This window comes from Schistocerca americana, chromosome 2 (genome assembly GCF_021461395.2).
Source record: "Schistocerca americana isolate TAMUIC-IGC-003095 chromosome 2, iqSchAmer2.1, whole genome shotgun sequence".
NCBI lineage: Eukaryota > Metazoa > Arthropoda > Insecta > Orthoptera > Acrididae > Schistocerca > Schistocerca americana.
In genome coordinates this window covers 537,971,873-537,994,352 of record NC_060120.1, presented here as the reverse complement: position 1 = coordinate 537,994,352, position 22,480 = coordinate 537,971,873, and the positions used below count along the sequence as shown (strand labels likewise).

The window sequence follows — 22,480 nt, the reverse complement described above, 5'->3', positions numbered from 1 at the left end:
GCATGTCTTTACCTAAGGGAGTCAAGTAGCAAATTCTGAAACAAAAGTTACATAATTATTGGACATGGTCTCTAAATGTATGGTGGTCTGTCTCTCTCACCCTGCTGTCTTTTTATGTTCTCAAAGCACTGAGCCTTCTCCATGACATTGAAATTCACACACCCAACTCTTCACTAACAGAATGTTTTTGATAAATCTCAACACATTACAGTGTTACGATTTAATGCAAACAAACATTACAAATCATCTAAGTTCAGACACACTGTTTGCTAAATTCGAAAGAGTTATTGGTCACTGTCAAGTTTAGAGTTCCATTTCTCCAGAGGTCATCAAAATCCCACAAAGATTTTAGGGTGGTTGCTTTAACTGTTTTTGAAAACTCAGTTGCTCAATATATAACAAGCTTGATGCTTTCAGCATTTATATGTTCTTGCAAAGGTCAGGTGTCACTGCTTTTTAGGAACATTTACTGAAGAAATAGATGCAGACAGCTTCATATCAAGTGTTCAAAACATCTTTTGTTAATGGACTTAATTAAGCTAATGATAGGTGGGAGAATTATCTCAACTTTTCTTCCTTTTTAACCAAACTTCCATGGGGTGAGATGCAGTGTTGTCCAACAACAGAGCTTAACTGAATCAGTATATATGTGAGGTATTTTCTTTGACTTTTAGTACAAATTAATCATGAAACCAATCAAGAGATATTTTCAATGATTTTTGTAAAAGCCAGTTAGGATTCCCAGGGCAATTTTTTCCATGGCATTTGTTGGGAATATTTACCAATGACAATAAGTGCCCATTTACAAGTTCTTTAAAGCACTCAACATAGTCTAACTAAAACAAAAGGGTAAAGTCTGTAATACTAAGACTATACACATAGATATTTTATTTTTTATAAACTATAGTTGCTTTATTGGCAGTGCATATATACAAGTTGAGAACTCTGTGGTGTCAACTGTTGGCCATATACATAAACATTTGAAATACATAAGTTTAAGTAACAAATTCAGATTTCGTTTAATGTTTATACTCGCAGAGTCATTTGTGTCAGAAATACACTGAAGCACCAAAGAAACTGGAATAGGCATGTGTATTCAAATACAAAGATATGTAAACAGTCAGAATACAGCGCTGTGGTCAGCAACGTCTATATAAGACAACAAGTGTCTGGTTGTTAGATTGGTTACTGCTGCTGTAATGGCAGGTTATCAAGATTGATGGGAGTATGAATGTGGAGTTAAAGTCAATGCACAAGAAATGGTACACAGCATCTCTGAGGCAAGGATGAAGTGGGGATTTTCTCGTACGACCATTTCATGAGCGTACTGTGAATGTCAGAAACACAGTAAAACATCGAATCTCAGACATCGCTGTGGCTAGAAAAAATCCTGCAAGAAAAGGACTGACAATGACTGAAGAAATTCATTCAAGATGACAAAAGTCCAACCCTTCTGCAAATTGCTGCAGATTTGAAAGCTGGGCCATCAACAAGTGACAGCATGTGAACCATTCAATGAACTATCACCAGTATTGCCTTTCAGAGCCGAAGGCCCACTCGTGTACCCTTGATGACTACATGACACAAAACTGTATGTCTTGCCTAACCTTGTCAACACAGACATTGGACTGTTGATGATTGGAAACATGTTGCCTGGTTGGACAAATCTCACTTCAAATTGTATCAAATGGATGGACATGCACAGGTATGGAGCCAACTTCATGAATCCATGGACCCATGTCAGCAAGGGACTGTTCAAACTGTTGGAGGCTCTGTAATGGTGTGGGGGAATGTGCAGTTGGAGTGATATGGGACTCCAGATAAGTCTAGCTATGACTGCCAGGTGACACGTACGTAAGTATCCTGTCTGATCACCTGCATCCATTCAAGTCCATTGCACATTCCGACAGACCTGGGCAATTCCAGCAGGACAATGTGACACCCACCACATCCAGAACTGCTACAGAGTGGCTCCAGGAATATTATTCTGAGTTTGAACACTTCTACTGGCCACCAAACTCCCTAGATATGAACATGATTGAGCATATCTGCAATGTGCTGTTCAGAAGAGATCTCCACTCCTTCATATTCTTAGAGATTTATGGACAGCACTGCAGGATTCATGGTGTCAGTTCCCTCCAGCCCTACTTCAAACATTAGTCGAGTCCATACCACTTCGTGTTGCAACACTTCTACATACTCACGGGGGCCCTACACAGTATTAGACAGGTGTATCAGTTTCTTTGTTCTTCAGTGTATAACAATGAAAGCTTTTATATCGGAAATTTTTGTAAATATTTATTTTGTGAATGGCCAATAGGGCATTACAGCACTTGGAAATAACTTTGTTGCATTATGGTCACAAGGCAGTAGGAATGTGGTTAGCAAGGAAGGCAAGCGGACAGACGGAGTGCTGAACATTTGTAAATGGACAAAATCAAGAAGATTACACTTGTGGAGAATAGCCCCATACCATTACTTACGGGAATGCATCACGATTAAGGAAGTATGAAATTGCTCAATGACAAAGTTGGAGGACTTTCTGCGAGTCAACAGCTATGGTAACATGCTGGAAAAATGCTACACTTCCATTAAGCACTGCTCAGTTTTTGTAGACTGACCACTCAGTAACTTCATACAGATTATAATTGAGAACATAGTGTTTCAAATGAATTTTAGAGGTGTTTACATCCATGCGAAATATTTTATCCCAAACTTAAGTCTTTCTCTGTCTTGAATTACAAGCTAGAGTCCTGAGCCATCGGTTTGGCGATCAACAATTTGAAAAATTCATTTACATAATTATTGGCTCAAAATTTCATAAAGAACAATTACACATTGTATTGCATGTGGGAACTTTTACAGCAGAATTATCTTTTTTTTCGTTACAGTTACGTAGATGGCCTTGTTCCAATTATTTATGACCAATGAAGTATGACAGCATATGACTGCAATGTGATTGAGTCACCTTGAATGTAAAAGTCAATAAGATTCTGTTCATTTTGTCTTACAGCTACCTTTCATTGCTGTGATAGTGCTGCATTGCGAGTAAATCGGCATTATGGATCAGACCTCCAAAAGAACTCTTACTCATTTAAAGTGTTTTACAAGATTTGTTCACTTTGCTGTTCGATGTCTTTAGGTACAATATTTCGAAAAGGATAATTTTATACGATTTTTAGGTTTTGTGTGATTATGTAATGGTGAGTCAGGAGCACAACCAGACCAGATATTAGCTTGTTTGTATTCCATACTATGTTTTGGGGTGAGAAATTATATGTATGTCACTGCGTCACAGTAATCATAATTTTCAACATGCAAGTAGTGACAATAGCTCACTATATTTTATTTTTGGGACAGGTTAGCATTACTTTAGTCTTTATTTGTTAGGAAACTGTACACTGCAACAGAAGTCTCAAAATTAAGCTGTATAATGTTTTATATATCATCTGAGAGATCAGGTGTGGCTAGGTATCAGAAAGCACACATCATACTGCACACATAGGCAGCAAACTATGATGATGTGAAATGCTAAAAAGAAATAAGTAATGTCCACTGCGCGCAGGGGTGTGCGCGCGCGCGCCTTTGTGTGTATGAATGCGCACGCGCGCGCAGAACAAGATTATCATTGTGGGTGGGGGGAAAAAAAAACGAATGAGCTGATGTGAGGAGAGAATTAGCTTGATATTCCTTTGAATATAATGCCTCAGAGTTGAATACTAGTTTCCAAATTAAGTTAGGGTGAACAATCATAATCGTTGATTATTAATGTGTGTGAGGCCATGTGCAGTAGAAATTAATTAAGCAAAACACCAAAAAGAGAAAAGCAGTTACTTTTTTCAAAAAGTTACCAACTACTCTTAAGATTACACACACACACACACACACACACACACACACACACACAGAGAGAGAGAGAGAGAGACAGTCATTGCCAGCATCAGTTCTTTTCAAGGTCTCAGTGACATATGTTACTCAACAGTACAGCAAACACTGTTTAGATTTCCTCCACTATTGTATGCAGCCTAAACTCTCACCACACAGCATATTTAGCTTCCCACTTATCACATTTATTCTGTTGTGGTCATCCTTATTTCTGGTGTAAAAACACACACAGCTTCAGTTCATATTGCCAATTAAAATGTATGTTCTCTGCATAAAACTGCTACATTTTACGTTCTTTCTCAGTGAAATCACTTTGCCTGTGCACTGCATGAGCTGTGAAGGGACAAGCTGTACATGTTTTGAAGACCAGAAGGCATGTGTGTGAATGAACGCTTCGCGTTTTATTGGCAGCATTGATGTAACATCAGATGTACTTTTCATGCATGGATACAGACTTACCTTTAGTTCCATGCAACAAAGTAGCAGGGTGGGGGGGTTAATGTGTTTAGACACTATGCGTAATTCCATGTACTAGATGTGTGCTAAAAGGAACCTGTAAATTGACTAAGGAGCAAGGAATGGGTTCCTTACCACTAGCCCAAGTCATTATAGTCAATCCCTCATTTATATTTCTAGTGGCTGTGATACTGTCATGTCACAGCACTAATATTTTTGTGGTTAACGTTATAAACCTAAGTTCATCTCATCAGCACTATGCTAATGTTTAAAGATTTTAGCATTTTTCTTTACTAAATCTTTAAATTCTTCTCAAAACAGAACAGGTGAATTTGTCAATAACTGAAGTACACACACAGTCCACTAGGAAGTGAGCAATAAAAAACAGCATAAATTTTATTTAATTTTGTTTTCTTTTGAGAATTTGTAATACTTAATGAAGCTTGTGCAAACAAAAGCATGTCAAATTAATTCATGTGCAATTAATTTTATGTTAAATTTCAAAATGCTTTTGTTCTTAACAAATGTAGTAGCAACAGTGTTGCAAAACAGTTCAATCAGAAAGAAATTGACATTACAATTTACTTGTTAAGAACCATAAGAACCAATGATGGTGGTTTCTTGGCAAAATTCCTCCAATTATTTTTTTGCAGGATATCAGCTTTGTAAGATAGACACTTTACACTGATGTTTCAGGGACCTAAACAACACTGATATTCAGATGGTCCAGTTACTGGGCCTGCAGCCACTGTAGTCACATGAGGTGGGCCAATGCATGCATTAGGAGGGTGGTGCTCCAGGTGATATGGGATGGAGATGTTTGAGGGTATGTAGTGACATATCAACCACATTGAGTGTACGATGGAGGTTCGAAAAGTTCTCAGTGCAGAATACAAAAAAGTACTTACAACAGCGAAACTTTTTATTTTTTAAAGTAGTCTCCTTGCAGAGTAATGCTCTTGGTCCAACGACGTTCCAGTGCCTTGATCCCATCTCGAAAATGAGTTTCCTCCAGGCCTGCAAAATAGTTGTAAACTACGACTATAAATTCTTCGTTTGAAGTGACTCTTCGTCCACAAAGAAAAATTTTCAGTTTTGAAGGGATGGAAGTCTGACGGAGCCATATCAGATGAGTAAGGCAGGTGTGGCAACAATTCATACCTTAGTTAGTGTAATTTTGCCATGGCAACAACACGTGTGCATATGTGCACTGTCTTGATGAAAGATGACACTCTTCCTTGCTAAACCTTGTCTTTTTCCGCATATCTTTTGTTGCAATTTGTCCAGGAGGTTAGCATAGTATTCTCCAGCAATTGCTTGCCCAGTGGGGAGATAATCTACAAACAGAATCCACTTTGCATCCCAGAACGCTAATCACTGGTGCCATGACATTTCCCACCAAAGGAATTGTCTTTGCTTTCCTTGGTGGCAGAGAATCAGCATGTTTCCACTGCTTTGACTGTTTTGTCTCTGGGGTATAGAAGTGCATTGAAGTTTGATCTGTGGGCACCAACCAGCACAAAAAAATCTTGTTCTTTTCTCCTAAAATGGGCCACAAACAGTGTTCCAATATGTCCATTCTCGTGCAGTTTTGATCCAGTGTCGAGTTGCAGCACTCATCTCGCAGATAATTTTTTTTCATTTCTAATGCTTCAGTTAAAATGTGGTATACCCTTCCAGATGACATCTGACAAGTGCGAACAATTTCACGCACTTTCAATCGGCAATCCTCCATGATCATTTTGTGCACTTTTGCAATGATTTCTGGAGTAGCGCTACATCTTGGCCGACCACAGTGCGGATCATTAAGCTCTTCCGACCAAATTTAAATTAATTTGTCCACTTGGCAACAGTTGAATCTGAAGCAGTAGAGTCCCACAGTGTATTCTGGAAATCTGCATATATGTCCTTTGCTTTCATACCTTTCTTTACGAAATCTCTATTTTTTCCATCTTCACAAATCACTACACGGAAACAACAGAGCCACATCACTGCCACAGCTCTCTTCCAAGAGCACTGGCGTGGCACATGTCTACATGCACCAGTACAATGAATATCACATGAACAACTCGTTGTGCTAGCACTGACCTCCCGACGTGATTCTGAGAACTTTTCACACCACTCTCGTACATCATTGTGAATTTGAACAAAATAGCATAGACCCAACAGAACTCTGCACAACAACGCATGGAGTACTCAATGCAAGCGTGTGTTTGCAATATATCGACAAGTTGAGGTGGCAGATCACAGTATCAATGGCCATACATCTGCCTTTCAAGACAAAATGGAGATATCACACCAAAGGATTCTGGGACTATCATCAAGGACACTACGGAAATAAGATTGCACACAGGAGTATTAAATCAGGATGGCGGCTTCTAAGACCCATCTCGAATCACAGAATGTCACAGGCAGGTCACAATGCTCCTTGACTGATCAAAGAAAGGGTGGAAGGAAGGAAGGAAGATTAGGATTCAACATTGCATTAATGATGAAATCATTAAAGATTGAACACAAGCTCTAGTTTGGGAAGGACATCATCTGTGCTTTTTCAATGCAACCATCCTGGCATCTGCTATAGGCAGTCACAATAATGCAAAAAATCTAAATCTGAATAGCAGACAAGGAACTGAACAGCTACCCCATAGCTTACAAGTCCAGTGACTTACCACTACAGCACACCAGTTGGTCTATGCTTCTTGAGTCACCCAAATATGTATTATTTTTCACTGTTATGGATGCGAAGTTTCTTGCTCTGGTGACAGGTTTACTTAATCCTCAGTTACTAAACCCTCATAAAATTTATATTTGCAGCTGGTAACAACTCGTGGTTCCTGCCAATCTCATATTATCAGTATATGGTGTGAAACGTGGCATTTTGTACTTGTTTTGTATTTGACATACCATCGTCGACCTTTTAATTTTGATTAACGAGTGCATAAACTATAAATTATGACTTTCTTTGAATAAAATGAGGTTTTAGTAACATGTAACATTCTCCTCATTAAGTGTGTTAGGGTTAATAGTACTTATTGCTTCATTTAATTCAGTTTATTTTATTTTCAAATTTCAACTCCTCACTTTTACTGATGAAAAGATGGCAATGCCTTGTTTGTATTGCTAATTTTAATCAACACAAATATAATATAGAGGTGGCATACCAGAACTGCTCAATATTTGGAAAACAATACAAATGATATAAAACTATTATTCACAGAGTTGATTTTCTTGCACACAAAGCTTGTGATAAAAGCAAGTAACCTACAGAACAATGCAGTTGGGTAATTTCACCAAGATGTTTAGTGATTCTCTGAACATGCCTCATTTTCCAGTGGGATGAAACTGACAATGGAGATCTGTGAAGGTATTTAATCAGTTGTTAATAATAGTTAATTCAATAGTCTAATGACTTCATTCTCAACTGTCCATTTATTGTAATTTCCACATTAACTCCTTAATGCCTGAATAACTTTCTAGATGAAAGATAAAAATAAAAAATTGTGGTGCTTCAGAGGTACTTTAAACACTCAGAAAAATGCAGCACCTGTCTGAAATGTTTGCAGTTTCATGAAGAAGCAGCATCTATCAGCACTGGCATTAACAAACAGTTAACTTTCTCATCAGCACAGCATTGGTATGATGCAAATTTGCTACTTTCACAATTAAAGGATTAATAGTGAAAGAAATGTAACAACATAAAATACTCTGAAGCAACTGCAGCATCTGATTATAGTAAAGTAAGAACTGGAAGAACACCTATCCAAACTTACAAGATCAATGAACGATTTCAGTTGGTGGAATAGGCTGGAGACACTTGCCATTGAGTGTAATAACTAAAATACTTACAATTACCACTGGCATCCTCAGCATAAGGATTTACTTCAATCAGTACGGCATCTTTGCTTATAAATAGCTTGTAGAGGCGCAGCAAAATCTCAGCTGTTTCTTCTTTCTTATCCCCCAAACCAACACTCTCTGCTATTCTTTCAGCTTGTTCCTTCGATAATCCTGAAAAAGAATGAAACCATGAAGAATGCTTATCACAATCATTTATTCTTAAGCCCAGTACACACTAAACTTGCAATGCACCTCCAATACAGTTTCAGCACCTACTTATTTGTCACTGTCTCACAAAATGTTGCAAACATGTATCTAAAAATTTCAGTTGTGCTATCTGTGGCACAGGCAGTACAGATCAAGGGAAAAAATTGAATGTTCCTGGCTAGATACTGCACATCACTGCTGCATGGCACTGTTTTATGTTTATACTTCGAATTGTGATACTGTCTGCAAATATTATGCTTGTTTCATAAACAGTCTGATAATGGAGTGGACAATGTGGGAGATTGTAAAGTTGACTGTGTTATATAAAGCAGAGAATTGCCAATGGATAGTATGAAGAAAGGACTAAGAATAACAAAAAACATGACACTTTGTAGAAAACTGTTGTCGAGTCCAGCACCAACAGCAAAAGAATAAAGAAGATTCAGTCACTTAGTGCAATGCTAACGGAGAAGAGGAAGTTGCGGAGGAGCAAGAGCACAGGCAATGGCATGGTCGCTATACAAGCTTACAAGGTTTGGTTTTCAGTGCTCCTGGTTTCTGGGTAACCTAATGAAGCAAAAGACACTGGTCAAAGTAGTACACAAACTCATATTTGTTTGCATTTATTTTTATTTTATACTTCACAGAAACATTCATCCACAATTATTTTGCTATAGTGCACTTCCTTGCAAGCTCAAAAAGTAATTTGCAAACTATTCTGGAATTTGTCTTTCATGCATCTTCTGGGGCACAGTAAAAAACAGATGCCTTGTCATCTTGTCTCCATGTGCCTCAGATCATCTCACATTTAAGCAGCTCATATAAATCAAAGCTTCCTTCTGGTGTACATTGGCTGCTTGCTTCTGCACTTCTAAGAAATTAGGAAGAGACCATTGTACAGGCAATTGTTCTTGCCAACTCACGTTTAAATAACGGCTTTTTGGAAGACACCGAAAACCAAAGCCATAACACTAAATGTATTTCCTGCACCCATTCGAGCCCTAGACAATTATGGTTTTGTTGTTGTCTTCATCCAAAAACTACGTTGATGCAGCTCTCCATGCTTATCTATCAAGTGGAACTGAACCTTCTTACTGTATTCAAGCCTTCTGTCTCCCCCCCCCCCCCCCCCCCACACACACACACACACACACACACACACACACACAGACAGAGACTTTCCTCAATTATCAAATTGATTTCTTCATGTTTCAGGATGTGCCCTATCAACCAATTCCTTCTTTTAGTCAAGCTGAGCCAAAAATGACTTATACCAAATTAGTGTCAATAGCTCCTCACTACTTATTCGATCTACCAATCAGCAAATCTCTGTGCAACATCCCCTCTCAAAAGCTTTTATTCTTTTCTTGTCTGATTTGCTCACCATTCGTATTTCAATTTCGTGTAACACTGCACTCCTGACACCTTCACAAAAAACTTCCTAATACTTAAACTGATACACAATATTAACAAATTCCTCTTTTTCCAGAAACACTTTTCTTGTTATTGTCAGTCTGCATTCCATATTCTCTAATTCAGCCATCACAATTATTTTGCTGCTCAAATAGCAAAACTAGTCTACTACCTCTAATGTAATTTCCTATCCTAATTCACTTAGCATTACTTGCTACAATTCTATTATATTCCATTATACTTGTTTTAATTTTGTCACTGTTCCTCTTCTTATCTCTTTCCAAGACAACATCCATTCCAATCATTCGCTCTTCCAAATTGTTTGACGGAATTACAATGTTACTGGCAAACCTTTAAGTTTTTATATCTTCTTCTGAACTTCAGTTCCCTTTCAACATTTCTCCTTGGTTCCATCACAGCTTGCTTAATGTACTGACTGAGTAATTTCCGGGATACGCTACAAGCCCACGTCACTCCCTCCTCAACTACAGCTTTCACTTTGATATCCTTCGCTCTTAACTGCTGTATGGTTTCTACACAGTTTGTAAACAACCTTTTGCTCCCTGCTACCTTCAAGATTTTGAAGACTGAAGTCCTGGGAACACCATCAAAATCTCTCTGTAAATTTACAAAAGCTATGTTTTGCTGTCATCAACTAATGTTGTCTGAGAGTTTGTATTGGCTCAAATGTTCCTAAACTCACCTGGAACCCAAACTGATTTCCCCTGAGGTCACCTATCAGTTTTTCCATTCTTCAGCACAAAAAAACCTTGTCAATATTCTGCAACCATTACTTATTACACTGAGATTCGGCAGTATTCACATCTCACATTAAATAAATTTTTTGACATTCAGTTACTGTTACATCATCCTTCAGGACTCCCATAACTAATCCATAAACTTCAGGTACTATACAAGACACTGCTTTCTTCAAAATGCGAAAAATATCTAAGGCTGTGTAATGAATTTCCCATTGCCCAAAACAAAGGAGACAGACAGCAAGTCTCGGAATGACGAACTTCTTTCCTAAAATTTGTTTATTTTCTTTTAAACAAATTATGCTCCATTTTGTCAGAATTTCACAATTTAAGGACGACTTTTTGCAAAGTTACAAAAATCAATGCCGCCTTTCATATTTACTTCTTGTAACAGGTTATTCTGCTACTTCTACAGTATGTTTCCATCCACCAAAGCTGTCACTGTTCTCTTCAGCTGCTTGAACCTTTGAGCATTAATAGTTTTGTATCACATATGAACACACTGTCATTGCCACTAGACATAATGTGGCAGACAATGTGAATACACTATGAGAAAGCTTATTGCCAGTAAGCATAAACACCTAAACAAGAAACAAAACTGGAAACATGTTCACAACAAAAACATCTTTAAGTGGCAGTGTGTATACAGCTTTACATTAGCTAACAACTTACAGAATTTGTGTCACCAATTTACAGTAACACACAACAGAAGGACGATAAAGGAAAATTAGGATGTAATGTTCTTTCAACAGAGCAATAACAGAGCATAAGCTTGGATTAAGAAATACTTGCATCCTTGTTAAAGGAATTTTCCAGTATTTTCTTTATGTAATTTAGATAAACTACGGAATCCCCAAATAGGGAATTTGAACTCAGATCCTCCTAAACGTTAGTGTTCAGTGAACAGTGATCTGCCTACAAACACTCAAAAGAACAGAACCACAACTCACTGTCAGCTAAGGTCCGTTCCTGGTACAATTACGCAAGGTTGGTTGAGTGCCATCAAACACAACCATGTAAAACAGTGTTTCAAGAAGGTAATATGTACCATTTTCATCAGATGTTGGGAGGTGACACTGTAGCTTTCATACTATCCAGCCATCTGTTAACATGTTTTATGTAGAGACAGTGTAGCAGAAGGGCCAGTAACCTCATCTGCTCTCTGGGCACAATACAGCAATGGGATTATATTAAAATAAATCATGTTACTTTTATGTTAGTACATGTTGCATAATAATTTGCACAGTACGAGCCATGTCAGACTAACGCAATACAACTCAAAATCCAAGGTATAAAAATTTTTTAATTCATTTACCAAGAATAGGATTCACCACTTGATACATTGAATGGAACGAGTTTTCAAATTCTTCATGGCATAGAGAAATTATCTTTTTGAATTATCTTGCATTTCTTGATCACAGCCTTCTGGATATTCTCAACCAAGATAAATATCAAATCCTATAGGCCCATTCTAAGTTTCTATAACAGGCGAAGTTATCTGGTGAACAAGTTTCATGCTGCAACACAAGAGATATTAAGGAACTAACAACTGATTGCTGCCCCAAATCCCCCCCCCCCCTGTGTGTGTGTGTGTGTGTGTGTGTGTGTGTGTGTGTGTGTGTGTGTGTGTGTGGGGGGGGGGGGGGGGGGGGGGGTTGTCAGTACTTTCCAACAGATTCACATAATTTACTGTTTTACCAGAAGACACGAATTTTTTGCGAAGGACACCACTGTTAATGGTACTGTGCACTGTTGCGCATAGGCTGATTATATTCCAAAGAGTCACATACAAAAATGCGATTTTTCAGGGGGTTGTATCTTGGGTACTATTCATCACAGAGTTAAGAGGATCATGTATTTTGGATAGCCTTTCATCTAATTACCATTTGTATACCTACCTGAAGAACAGGCATATTGTAGTTATCTCACAGCACAAGATCAAAATTTAAACATTACACAGGTTGGTTCTTTCACATTAGGTGTGGTCTGGGGTGCACCTTAAGCAGCTTATAAAAGCTGCATTTGTTCAACAAGGTTCCTGAGAAAACTGAAAAACCACGATATTTGGGTACAAAAAGTACCCAGTGTGGGGATTGCCAGTTTCTAATCATAGCAGATCATTGAAATTTTTACCGTATGTTCTTAAGATGATAATTTCAGGCAACTTCAGACTTTTTTCAATATCATTACACGTTACTGAGATCCAGTGGTTCAGAGTTCCCGGACTTATGCATGTAATACCCAATCCGAGAAGTAAACGTAGTTCTAATTGATATAGTGAACGCATGGCAAGGGTTCTAGGGCAATCGTAGTGTTTCTGAGGTTACCAAACTATGTTTACAGTCAGCATTTTTTCACCAATAGAACTTTATGATGCGCTATCTCTGCACAATGGGCAGATCATACGTACACAAATATGTCTAAAGTGGTACTACAGTGACAAAAGAATGAGCTAGAAAGGGTATTAACAAGCCTGAAAAGAACTTAAAATGATTGTCAAAAATTATGTAAAACTGGAAATACTGCAAACTCCGTAAATTTTTTCTAAAAACATTTTTACTCTTAAAATACAAACTGTGAGCCAGGTTGAGATTTTCACTCTGCAGCGGAGTGTGCGCTGATATGAAACTTCCTGGCAGATTAAAACTGTGTGCCCGACCGAGACTCGAACTCGGGACCTTTGCAAAGGTCCCGAGTTCGAGTCTCGGTCGGGCACACAGTTTTAATCTGCCAGGAAGTTTCTGTAAGCCAGGTGTTTTTGAAGAATTGCAACTACTGAGTGAAGTACGCAGAAAAATGTAAAGCAAACAATTGTATGTTAATCTTACATTATGCATACTAATTTGTTGTTTAGGCTAGCCTGTGTGTGTCAAAAGTACATAATAGTGTCGTACTATGTCAATAAACTGCCAAATCTCTACTGACCTATATAATTTGTTTCATATGAGCAGCACACCTACCTGTAGCAGGGAAAAGAAGGGATTAGGGGCATTTCTACTATTAGACAAGACAGGCAGCTGCGCAAGGCAGCAAAATTTTATGGGCTGCAAAAATTAATTTCAACAAACAGCAAAAATCTGAGCAAATGAGGAGAAAAAATGAAATATAGGAACAATTAAAACATCAAATTGTTTTCAAAAGTATACAGAACAGTTACTTAATAAGTCTTTACTTAATCTGCAGAAAGTAAATATATTGCCTCTACCTACCTCAAAACTAAAACAGCCATTATGAGTAAGAAACAGAAACAAACATGACCTTGATTCATCTCTGTCGAGTGCTGGAGCAGAGCATGTGCACTGGCTTGTGATGATGTTGCGATTTTATACAATACCTCCCTCAGTACCTCTTTACGTTTTTGTCTCTGTAGATCATACGTGAAGCGTTAGTTTTACTGAGTCATTCTGTTTGTTTTTTGTTCTACTATTATTGCCTGTGAATAATCAATCACGTATTCACAAATTAGGTTTTGTACTTCTCTTTCAAGATATCTAAAAGGAGTAAAAAGTGAGTGCAGTTCATCATATCCACATATAAAAATGACTGTGTCTTTCTGTAAGTGTATCTGAATGTCAGACTCTCAGGACGAGAAAAGAACTGCACTGGCTTTTCTCGAACAAATTAACTGCTGTTTTCTTAAAATCTGACTTACACATAAATAATAACCGGGAAGAGAGTAATAACTTGTTTATTGATGAGCCTATGGTAGAAATTGTGTGTCTTGTGCTTGCAAGCTGCACTTCACTGACGGTTGCATTTACACAAGTAACATACTAAATTATTTTTTCTGGTTTAGAGCTTTCGCTTTGTATCCAGTCAGACCTTGACTGTTTCCACTAATGTTACTGGCTTCTTACATCGTTCTGTAATAATGTTAATAATGTGCTTAACAAAAGTTTTTTTCTTCTTTCTTTTTACTTCGTGTTCAAAAACTGTCCTGAACAACTGAATAGCGCATAAGCAGTCACCCATTGTAGGATTCCACCCAACAAGGGGTAAAACATACGCCTGCTGTTTCTGGAGGGTGAAGGCAGCCCAATAGGAGGCTGATACTGATTCAGACACAAAAAGGGTCGCGTGGTATTCCGCAAGAACTGATGATTCTGTACAAAGGCCACCTGAAAGGGCACTACTCGAAAGGGAAGACTGCTGCTGACAACCTTGTAGAGTGTGGAGTGTAGCTCTCGCCCGTCATAAAGGGACAGAACAACCTAGAGTGGAGAAAGAGTTCACATCACACCCATTTGCTCCATTCGATTAAGTAACAGGCTTTCGCATAAATATGTTTAAAGGTAATAAGACTGTCAGAGGATGTGTGCCGCTTAAGATGCTGCGAGGTGCTCCACCACAGATCTGACCAACTGTGAATGGGGCCAGTCAAGGTAACAGAAATGACAACAGTGCAGATTATCTTATAGGACTGATCACACATGATTTCACCATTACAACCTGACAAAGAAGGTGGAAAAATAACGTGGGAGGTATATAGTGGCCAATCAGAATGATGGAAAGCCCAGTGGGGAAATCTGGCCATTGGGAGGTGGGAAGGGAAAGAAAATCAATAAGAAGTGGTCACTATCACAGAGGTGATCATGTGGCAACCAGTGTAAGGAAGGAAAAAGGGGAGGGGAAGAGAGTGAAAGATCAATGGCAGAGAAACTGGCCACACTGAAATGTGTGGGGGCACCTATTTAAGAGACAGAGGTCAAGTTTGGACAGTAAATTTTCGACATATCTGCCTCAGCCTCTGCCTCACGATGCCACCCCACAAGGGGTTATGAGTGTTAAAATCTCCCACAAGTAGGAAAGGTTTAGGGAGTTGACCAATCAGTGCATCCAATGCGATCAGAGCATACTGCACCATCTGGAGGAAGATACATGTTGCAGACAGTTATTTTCTGCGTCGTCCTTATCCTGACAGCCACAGCTTTAAGAGCGGTTTGAAGGGGCACTGGTTCACTGCATATTGAGTTCAAGACAGAGACAAACTTCATCTGACACATTATTATAGTCACTGCGGTTCTTGTAATATTCCCTATAGCCACGGAGGGCAGGGGTCCATATTTCCGGGAACCATGTTTCCTGAAGGGCAATGCAGAAAGCAGGTGTAAAGCTTAAGAGTTGCCGTAGCTCACTCAGATGGTGGAAAAAACTGCCACAATTCCACTGGAGGATGTCGTTATCGTGAGGCTGGGAGGGCATGAAGCACACAAGGAGGCAGGTTATGCCTCGGGGTCACCTGGCGCCACCGATTGTGTATTTGTAGCCGTTTCTACAGTGAATGAGGCATCAAAGAGATCCAGGTCCGCATGGGACGTCAAGATCTTCACCACATCCCCAGATGCAGAATTGATAGGGAATGATGGTGTTGGGGCCACCAGAGGGTCCTGTTTCTTAGCAGACTACTACTTAGTTTGCTTGCTCTCTCGCTTCTCTTTAGGGGCTTGCTGGAAAGATTTCTCTAAAGCAGCTTCAAGCAGTGGGGAAGACTGTGAAGCTCTTCATCCAGCAGCTTTTAGCTCCGCCGTGGCATTAGTGGAGACCTTGGGAGAGAGGGCCCCAAGGGACCCCTTCTGCATGAGAGGAGCTGGAGGAAGCTGTTGCTTCTCCGGCAGGGGGGAGGGGACCGATGTCCCCTACGTTTGGGGGGGGGGGGGGGGGGGGGCGCCTTGCTCCCAAAGTAGGTGCTTTGGGAGCAGTGGAGGAAGATTGCCCCTTACCACAAAGAGGGCAGATTTATTCTGGTGGCCCTGAGCACCCACTGTTCGTGGCACAGAGTGAGGAACCACTGGTACTTGGGACGGCGATGGTGAAGAAGCTGCAGCATATGTCAATGTCAACCGAATGGGGTGTAATCTTTCACATTTACGTGTAGCCCCTGTGCAAGTCAACTGGTCTAGGGTCTTGTACTTCATGATTTTCTGCCTGTTTTGGAGTACTGGGCAGTCTGGAGAGAAGGGGAGTGGTGCTCTCCACAGTTGATTCAAGTGGAAGGAGGTGTACATGGAGTATCTGGACGTCTGCCATCTTGACATATGATGCTGGAAGTGCAGCGGGAAGACATGTGCTGGAACTTCCAGCACTTAAAGCATCGCACAGGGGGAGGGACGTATGGTTTAACGTCACAGTGGTAAACCATCACCTTGAACTTTTCAGGCAATGGAAGATGCAGGCACCGGCAGCAACACTGTTGTCTTTGGGTCTCCTGTAAATGCGCCATATGAAACGAACACCCCGCCATTCTAAATTGGTGTGCAGCTGGTCGTCAGACTGCAAGAGGAGATCGCAATGCAAAATGATCCCCTGGACCATGTTGAGACTTATGGGGAGTGACGGAAACAGGAATATCACCCAGCTTGTCACAGGCGAGTAATGCTCAGGATTGAGCTGGGGATGTTGTCTCAATCAAGACTGTGCCGTTTCATATCTTGGACAGCACTGTCACTTCCCCAAACTTCTTCTCAAGGTGTTCAACAAAAAACTTAGGCTTCGTAGGTAGAAAGGAGTCCCAATCACTTCTGCTACAGACTAAAAACCAAGGTGAATATGGCTCTCTCCATTCTGTAGTCCTACATCCCTCCCATGGTGCAGCGAGGGAGGGAAACTATTTAGGATCATACCTGTCAGCATTGTATTCAATCTTGCCCTTCTTAGAGACCGCTGGTGCCATATGGTCACAAGCAAGAGATGACTTAGTCCGCTTCAATGCGGGTCATCCAGCCTGATGCCACCCACTCTGATCAGGGGCTCTCTCCACAGGTGCCAGCCAGCCACAGCAAAGGCCAACTGGCATGATGGCTGTTGCCGGGAGTCCTGATACCCCAGGAAGACAGGCATCTACTCCTTGGCATACCTGGAGAATTTATAGCTCAGGCATCAGCAGTGCGATCCCTGTGTTGTCTGGGGGCTACCACCACAATGGACTGGCTACCATGATGGATATTGGGTGCAGAGAAATCCAATATTGTCATGTGGGCAAAAAGAGGACAGGAGACAACGGAAGAAGATAACATACCCCGGAAAGTGTCTTCACCCAAATAATTGAATCGCAGGTGGAGATGCAAAGCCATGACAAGAGATTTAGGAGATCGAATGTAAGGGCATTACGGATAACTCGCTCAACACGTAAGGCGTCCTTCCCTGTGTGGCCCGCACTTCTGTAGAATTTTGAAAGTGGCAGGTCAAACCATAGTATCGGACCTGAGCTCATAGGGCAAAAAAGTTTAAGACTCCTTTTAGTCACCTGTTACAACAGGCAGGAATACCTTGGGCCTATTCTAACCCATGGACCTGCAGGGGGGGGGGGGGGGGGCACCCTTAGGACAGACCAGGTAACTTGGAAAGTGTTTCACTTCCAGCCAGCAAGCCTGGCAAAGGCCAGAGAATTGGAGCACGATACGCTTCATGCCCGGAGCATCCACCCTGATACCACCCACTCTGATCAGTGACTTTCCCCATGGGTTCCACCCAGTTACAGCAAGGGCCGCCTGGCATGGCAGCTGTTGCTGGGAGTTCCAATGCTCCAGAATGAGAAGCAACCACTCCTAGGCATACACAGTGAGGCAACAGTTCAGGTATCAGAAGTGTGATCCCTGTGTTGTCAAGGGGCTCAGCCACATATGTGCATAACAGTCTTCCTACACAGACTGGCTACATGTGCTGGTGACCTTGTGGGGCAGAGGGGGTCTAGTGGCAGGGAAGGAAGAGCAGAAGGAAGGGAGGAGATGAATCCACACCGTAGACAATAGGGAGCGAGATCACCCCCAAATGGTTCACATGATAGAAAATTTAGAAGTGGGGAACCAAAAGTGCCAAAAATGATGCAAGAGAAGAGCCATGGGAAACAAAACCACATGGAATACAGGAAACTAGGAGGTGGATAGCCAGGTTGACATAGTAAGAATACCAACAGGGGAGGGAGGGGGGGGGCGGCAGGAAGGAGTGAGCAGGCAGGAAGGAGCAAGAATGGGGAGGGAGGGGCACGGGCAAGGAAACGCAGCTCAGAAGGAAGAATGGGCTGCATTAGCTGGGGGCCCCACAGTGGGTGCCACACACATACAAAAAAAACCATGAGCCCTGAGGGGGGGGGGGGGGGGGGGGAGGCGTGAAGGCAGATAATTGCTCATTGTTATCCCAAGCATCAAATGCACAAAAAATAAAAATCTCGTTTAAGCTAGTATTCCAAAGACTTATACCATAGCTGTAAAAGTCTTCATAAGTGCACTCAATAAAATGGTAAATGTGCACTTACAGTGTGTGCAGATTCTGCATAGCATGCGGCAGATGATCGCTATTTGTGTCATGAAAGATGGGAAGTGAAGATGACGAAAGATGACTGATTATACAAGATGGCAGACACAATGAGAAAACTGTGTTCAATAAACGTAATTACGACGTGGAGTGTGTGAAATTATATGGCAGCTAAATCGAATATACTGTGCAGAATGTTGTTGCTGTTGCGGCAGTCAGTCTGAGGACTGGTTTGATGCAGCTCTCCACACTGCTCTTTCTTGTGTTAGTCCCTTCATAGAGTTGCATGCCCTCAGAAAAACTAACAGCTCTGGTTTCCCCCCACTTTCAGCTGTCCACAGTACCAGCACAGTTAGGCCATGTTTGTTACGTTACAGAGCCAAATCAACCATCCAGACTACTGCAACTACTAAAAAAGCTGCAGCCCCTAATCAAGAACCACATTTGTCTAGCCTCTCAACAGAAACACACTTCTGTGGTTGCACCTACGATTTGGCTGTCTTTATTATTGAGGCACGAAAGCCTTCCCACCATGGCACGGGGGCAGGGATAGTGTTGTCATAAAACAGAATATTCCATATTCCGTACTCTTAGGTTGCTGCATAATCACAACCTTTGAAATCTGAACATTTCAAAAATATACCACAAAGTTTTCAAAACTGTAACTGAGCTACGCTACACAAACATCTGCCACCAGAGCCAGTTTCCCTCCAGCACATCTGTTGGCTTTGCCAACTCAAAACCAAATTATAACATTGGAACACGGAAAAAATGTCTGAAGAAATCCTGTTATACTCTGAGAAACATAGAATACAACAAATACATACTAAAACCAGTAACCAACTTTATAATACATAATATCCAGGTCTGTGATCAATATCGCACTTCCCATGTAGAACACAAAAGCAACTGATTCACGTGTTCAGCTGTACAGCAAGTTATTAGATTTAGCAATTCTTATTGGATGCTGAATATCACTCGACTGGCTATGACCAACAGAAGTGAATTGCCAAAGTTAGCACACAGCAAACGACGTGCTAACTTCATAAGTGCACTGTAATCCAATAAAAGTGCATCACAAATGAATGAAGGATCAGTTCTAGTCCAAGTAACTGGAAAACCTGTAATAAGATATCTACTCTATGTGATAAGTACACTGGAAGCATCAAGTTCATGAAGTAGCACACTTGACATGTCTGACTTGCAGCAAATGATTATAGTTTGTGTGCATATTCATTCAACTGAATAAACAGGAGTAACCTGCAGCCTCTTTTTTTTCCTTCTTCTTCAATTTGTTGCTAATTGAAACTCAATGATCGTAGAGGTTTATAAGGAATACCAGTTAAAATTGTTAACAAGCGATGTCTAACTAAATGTTGCTGTACTAATGACAAAAATTTTATATGTGAAGAATGTCCCAAGAATATAATCACAACTTTAGCTATTGAGAATGCATTCAATGTAGTATTAAATGAGTCCCAAATGGAAGTGTGGAAAGCAGCTGGAGACAAGTGCAGCAGCGAAAACAACAAATTAAATGCGAAAATGCTGGGTAAACAGCATGTGCTATGTATGCTGAATGATGATCAAAAGCTACATGACAAATGAATGGCTAGTTGGCTGGATGGATAGCACCTATAACCACAGTGCAGCAGGAGCCTTGGGTATCACACTATGGAGAGGAGTACATGTGTGAACTTTACTTAAAGAAAAGACAGACAATCTATCCCAATCTTGAAGCAATTAAATGAAGCAGAAGTTCAGATCTGACAAGGACAGGCAAAGAAATTGTGTAGTGTATCATAACTATGGTGGTTGTTGTTGTTGTTGTTGTTGTTGTTGTTGTTGGAGGAGGAGGGGGGAGACAGTGTTTCTGGCGTACAGCCAGCCACACAAACAAGGCTCTGCATGCATTGCCAATACAGACAGCACAGCAAGCACGTGGTGCTTGAGTAAGAACAAATATCAAGGTTATTTACTAGTATCAGTGTTACTGAAGCAAACTTAACTACTAAACACACTCAACTCTTGTCTCTTAAAATAAAGGACAATGAACTGTGCTTTTCAAACAGAAACCAACCTACCATTAGCAAGGAAACATTCCCACAAATCAATATTATCATTTATAAAGTGGACTGAAGAAAGAATTATGGTAATTTATGTATAATTTTTGATAAAAATTTTCTGGTAGTGCTGACACATACAAGTACTTTACAAAGTATAGAACATCAAATTTCAATGTACTGTCATTCATACTGCATTACAAAGATACAAATGTAGATTACTTTTCAGAACAATCTTACTTTCCACAGACATTAGGCCTATACAACAAAGTCTTTGAATAAAGCATTTTACCTTTCACAATGCTTATTGGCTCATATAAAATAGCTTCGGGATTTTCTGCTGCTACCTCTTCAATATTGACTCCACCCTGGGATGAAGCTATTAAAACTGGGCCCTGCAATAATTTAAAAGTACCCATATCATCTCTAGAAATGTATCACAATTCACTTTAGGTAAAAGTTACACTCACAGAAAATGCTCGCTCCATCATAATGGCAAAATAATATTCTTTTCTTGGAAATTTACGTTCGGTAACCATTACTGAATTACATATTCGTCCCTTTTCTCCAGTCTGTTTCGTTACCAGGTAATCGCCTATCATCTTCCCAGCAATATCTTCTGCTTCCTCCGGTCTGTAACAATTTTGGACACACGTTAACGACCTGTGATAGTTGTAAGGCGATTTTAGATGCAAAAGAATGTGAAACTTAAAATTTCAGTCCTCACGTGTACACCATTCTGACACCTCCTTTAAGGCCGCCTTTGAATGACCCTTTACCTCTGCCACCTGCCAGAACTTGGGCTTTCAAAACAATATCCTTCACGTTTAGCCGTTTCGCTATCTCAGCCGCTTCTTTCTTATTCTTTGCCAACCCGAAATTTGGGACAGGTATCCCTGCATCTTTGAGGAGAGTGTAGCTGATATGTTCATGTACATTCAAATTCCTTTTTTGCTGCTTCTGAAGAACTGGTGTAGCGCCACCCAAGAACTGTAAAATATAAATATATAATCATAATACAACTATGAAGTTGCTCGTAGAGGCATATTAAACATTCATAACGAATGACATATTAATAATCAACGAAAATTAAGAAATCACTTTCTGGGACAGTCACAGGAAAAAATAACACTCATTAATTAAAACCATCGACTTCCTTTTCGTTTTCATACTAGGTGAGAGCGAAATACTCTGTATCCCGTACTGTAGTGTTTACGATGCATAACGAACCTTAGGGGCAGTTTTACGAGAAATTGCTTCGAAGACAGCACAACCCTGTCGTAACATAGTCGCCATCTCCCACTATAATAAAGCCCGTAGCCCGATAGTCACCTTTCAGCCAAAGGTCGAGCAAGAAAATATAATCGGCCAATGGTCAGAGAGATAACGCATTAGATGTGAGACCAATCCATAGACCTTAGATAACGAAGGTCTCTGAACCGATTCCTGACGAGTGAACAATGAAACAAAGTTCTAAAGGTCAATAACATAGTTTCGTTTTGCAGAAACAGCGTCGAAAGTATCCTTGTCCTGTGAAGCGAGCTTATGAGTTACCATAATTGTTTCCATCTTCTGTGGATCATAAATGCGACATAGCGTTATGATACGGAA

At 40.3% G+C, this 22,480-nt stretch overlaps 1 protein-coding gene across 1 annotated transcript in view; it reads right to left on the bottom strand.

The window, feature by feature from the left end:
• Positions 1-22,244, bottom strand: part of LOC124596213 (succinate--CoA ligase [ADP-forming] subunit beta, mitochondrial) — a 91,556-nt gene extending 69,312 nt beyond the window's left edge. Inside the window, exons 1-5 of the mRNA XM_047135268.1 lie at positions 22,100-22,244; positions 21,597-21,859; positions 21,340-21,502; positions 21,162-21,264; positions 8,188-8,349 (exon numbers count right to left, since the gene is read on the bottom strand). Of these exons, the coding sequence (XP_046991224.1) occupies positions 8,188-8,349; positions 21,162-21,264; positions 21,340-21,502; positions 21,597-21,859; positions 22,100-22,165 (757 nt within the window). The 5' untranslated portion in view covers positions 22,166-22,244. The remainder of the gene's footprint in view (positions 1-8,187; positions 8,350-21,161; positions 21,265-21,339; positions 21,503-21,596; positions 21,860-22,099) is intronic.
• Between the last annotated feature and the right edge of the window lie 236 nt (positions 22,245-22,480).